The 3,307-nt window shown below is 45.5% G+C and overlaps 1 protein-coding gene across 1 annotated transcript; it reads left to right on the forward strand.

Moving 5' to 3' along the window:
* Positions 1 to 508: 508 nt before the first annotated feature.
* Positions 509 to 1,957, forward strand: LOC311239345 (uncharacterized protein; the record flags this gene model as incomplete). Its single annotated transcript, XM_084327651.1, has 1 exon — positions 509 to 1,957. One exon carries the CDS (start codon positions 509 to 511, stop codon positions 1,955 to 1,957), a length of 1,449 nt encoding a protein of 482 aa, XP_084183777.1.
* Between the last annotated feature and the right edge of the window lie 1,350 nt (positions 1,958 to 3,307).

Below are 3,307 nucleotides of genomic sequence, written 5' to 3' on the forward strand. Positions count from 1 at the left end.
GCCAATGATTCCATGGCAGCACGCAGCCAATGACCAAAGGTTTGTGTCTTGCCTCATGCAAGCTTGTTGTCATTTGCACTGTGTCAGTTGGCTTGGAAGCCACAAAGGGATTTGTTTCTGTTGCTGTGTGATCCTTGAAACACAGAGGTATGTTGAGTCATGTATTTCTTTATTTACTTGCAAACAAACAATTGATAGTTGTTTCTCTGAATGCTACCCTTCAACTTTCCTCCTATGAAATGTGCAATAATTGATTGATGTCAACAGCAATATACTTGTCACAAATCCTTTTTATTTGATCATTCCTGTCTATATGGATTTCTTCTATCTAATATACACGTTTATTTTTCTTTTCTTTTCCTCACAGTGAAGAATGAACAGGGAAATAGGCTTCACATTTGGCCTGATCTTGCTTATCTGTTACCAAGGCAATGCAGCATCACAAACCCCCTGCCCATACAAGTGCCAGTGTTTCAGTCCTACCAAAGTACTATGTTCTGACGAACGCATGACGTCTCTGCCTAAGAACATCTCCAGGCAGGTTGGGGAATTCATTTTCATGACAACAGGACTGGCATACTTATTTGCCAACACCCTCCAGGAGAGCCCTCAACTTACCAAGCTGATCTTCTTCAACAATGCACTGCGGGATATCCACGCCAGGGCGTTCGAGGATCTCGTTGCCCTAGAGGAGCTGGAGATCAGCGGGAATCCCTGGTTGGAACGGCTATTTCTGGGAACCTTTTCCAAGCAGGGCAACCTCACTAAACTGACGCTCAACTTCAACAAATTCAAGACTGTGCTTCCTGGCATGTTTCACTCCCTCAAGGAGCTGGAGTTTCTGCAGATGAAGGGCAACATCATATCCCACCTGCCCACATTTCTCTTCCAGAACCTCCAGAAGCTCCGTGGTCTGGATTTGTCCCAGAATGTGCTCAGCGAAATGGATAGGGAGAATTTCGCTGGTCTGGCCAAGCTGGAGGTCCTCAAACTTGACTACAACCTCATCAGCAGTCTATCCTCTGACACTTTTCACAATGTTACCCATTTGAGAGAACTTAGCTTGCAAGGGAACAAGATAGCAGAGCTGCCTCCCGACGTCTTCTCTGTTCTAACTCAACTGGAGGTGCTGAACCTCCGCGGCAACTTGCTTTCAAACTTCAGTGCTGAGATACTGGGAGTTTCTCCCTGGAGCTTGAAGGAGCTTAGTCTGCAGGGAAACCGACTGGTACAGTTGTCTTCTCGGTCTCTCAAGGGTCTGAGTGCCCTCACCCACCTCTCCCTGTCCTCTAATCAGCTCTCCCAGCTACCTCCGGATGTCTTTAAGAATCTCACCGCCCTGGAGAACCTGCACCTCTCCGAGAACCAGCTCACCTCGCTGCCGGAGAAGATCTTCAGTAAGCTGCGTAACGTCAAGGTGGTCCACCTGCAGAGCAACGAGCTGAGCAGGGTGGACGCCGGGCTGTTTGAGGACCAGCTCTTCCTGCACCAGCTCTACCTCTCAGACAACCAGCTTCAGACTCTCCCTGTGGGCTTCTTCCAACCCTTCCTCTTTCAGCACATCGTGAGGCTGTATGAAAACCCCTGGAGGTGTGACTGCCACATGTGGTATCTACATGACTGGGTCACGAAAAACAGCATGGACATAGAGGAGCTTGACAAGGTGCTCTGCAAAGGCCCCGGTACTTTGAGAGGACAGACCGTGGCGTCCATCGACAAGGACCAGCTGGTTTGTCACATGTCTGAAGCGGTGATGCCACATCTCAATAACTGTGCCTTACAGGCCACCAATGACACCGTGATCATCAAGTGTAAAGTGACTAAATGTTCCCCAATGAAAGTGAAGGTACAGTTCCACGAGGAAGACGGCCATGTGTTAGAGCACACTGTGGAGAGTGAGAGGTCAGCGAATTCACAATGTGACAATGACACCACGACTATAACTCCCACGCTGTAGAATTTGAACTTGTAGCATATTTCTTTGCTTGGATTCCACAGTGCATCTGACTTTGATATGTGTCAATGTTGCAAAGCTAGACGTTCCCTTTGTTTATGCAGTTATTCCTTTTTTTCATCCCAGATTTCACTATATTTTCAAATACGGTGCTCATATTGTTCACTGTGTTACATGCTCTCTCTAGTGTCTCTATTACAAACATTCAACTCAACGGCTGATAACCAGTAGACAGATTTTCCCGCACATGGCTGAGAGATAAGAAGGGTGGATGAACTTCTACATGGCTCAAAGTTCAGCCCTGTAGTTTTAAAGATTGTGCCACGATTGAAAGTATACGTTTGTAAGTATATTCTGTCAATCATTTACAAACTGATGATAGACTGTAGTGTGTTTGATCTCCAGTAGATGACTCTGGTAGTCTTCTGTATGTGACTTGGCCACTACTGAGACTGCCTCTCGGTTTACTCTTTACACAGTCTAGAGCTCTTTGATTTATAGCAGACCCATGGGTGTCACAGAATAATACCACAGGGTGCTGAAGTGAAAATGTCCTTGGATGGATTTTAAAATGCCCTGTTAAAAGGTGTGTTTTGTATTTATCGGGAAAGGTTTTTCTTTTGTAATGGCCATTCATGTCCAAAATAATAAAGAGAATACAATATTATTTCATTCCACTGATCCGTTGAATTTGAAAACCCGTTAAAAAGAAAAAAGAAAAAAAGAAACTCCCAGACAAATTGAAGAAAGAAAGACACAAGTCAAATTCTGAAATGATACACAAACCGTCATGCATGCGCATACAAACAAAAGGAGCCTGCTACTCTTTCATCCGGGGGTTTAAAAGTTTACCGAGACAAACGAGACGTCCAATGGGACTCCTCTTCACACACCACTGCTCCCGGACACAGTGGAGGCGAGAGGGACGAGGGACAGAAATGGACAGGACAAGGCACACAGATGGCAACACCTTGAATACAGCATTCTAACCCCACAGTTTATAAGGGTCAAGGGTTAGCAGGGTCAATTGGGTCCTTGGGCTGAGCTGAATGACATCACAATTCACATGACAAGAAGAAAGTAGTGGCTGCCTCGCGTCCCAGGTTTGGAGGGGTGGTCTCAGAACAAGGTAGTCCTCACTTGACCAAAACTATAGGGGCTAGCGGAACATTTGAAGTGGGGAAATATTGAGGGACAGCTTTTTGGATAATGAGCAAGGAAGCTTATTCAGGCAACATGCTGTGGCTCAAAATTGACAAACCATTGGTATGCAGAAACGATATCCCCCCTATATCAAGAATTCTGTATGCTTTGGAAATAGGAGTATAAACATGTGTATTTGTCATCTGTTGT

The sequence above is a fragment of the Notolepis coatsorum genome (assembly GCF_963971535.1).
Source record: "Notolepis coatsorum genome assembly, chromosome: 13".
Classification (NCBI taxonomy): Eukaryota; Metazoa; Chordata; class Actinopteri; order Aulopiformes; family Paralepididae; genus Notolepis; species Notolepis coatsorum.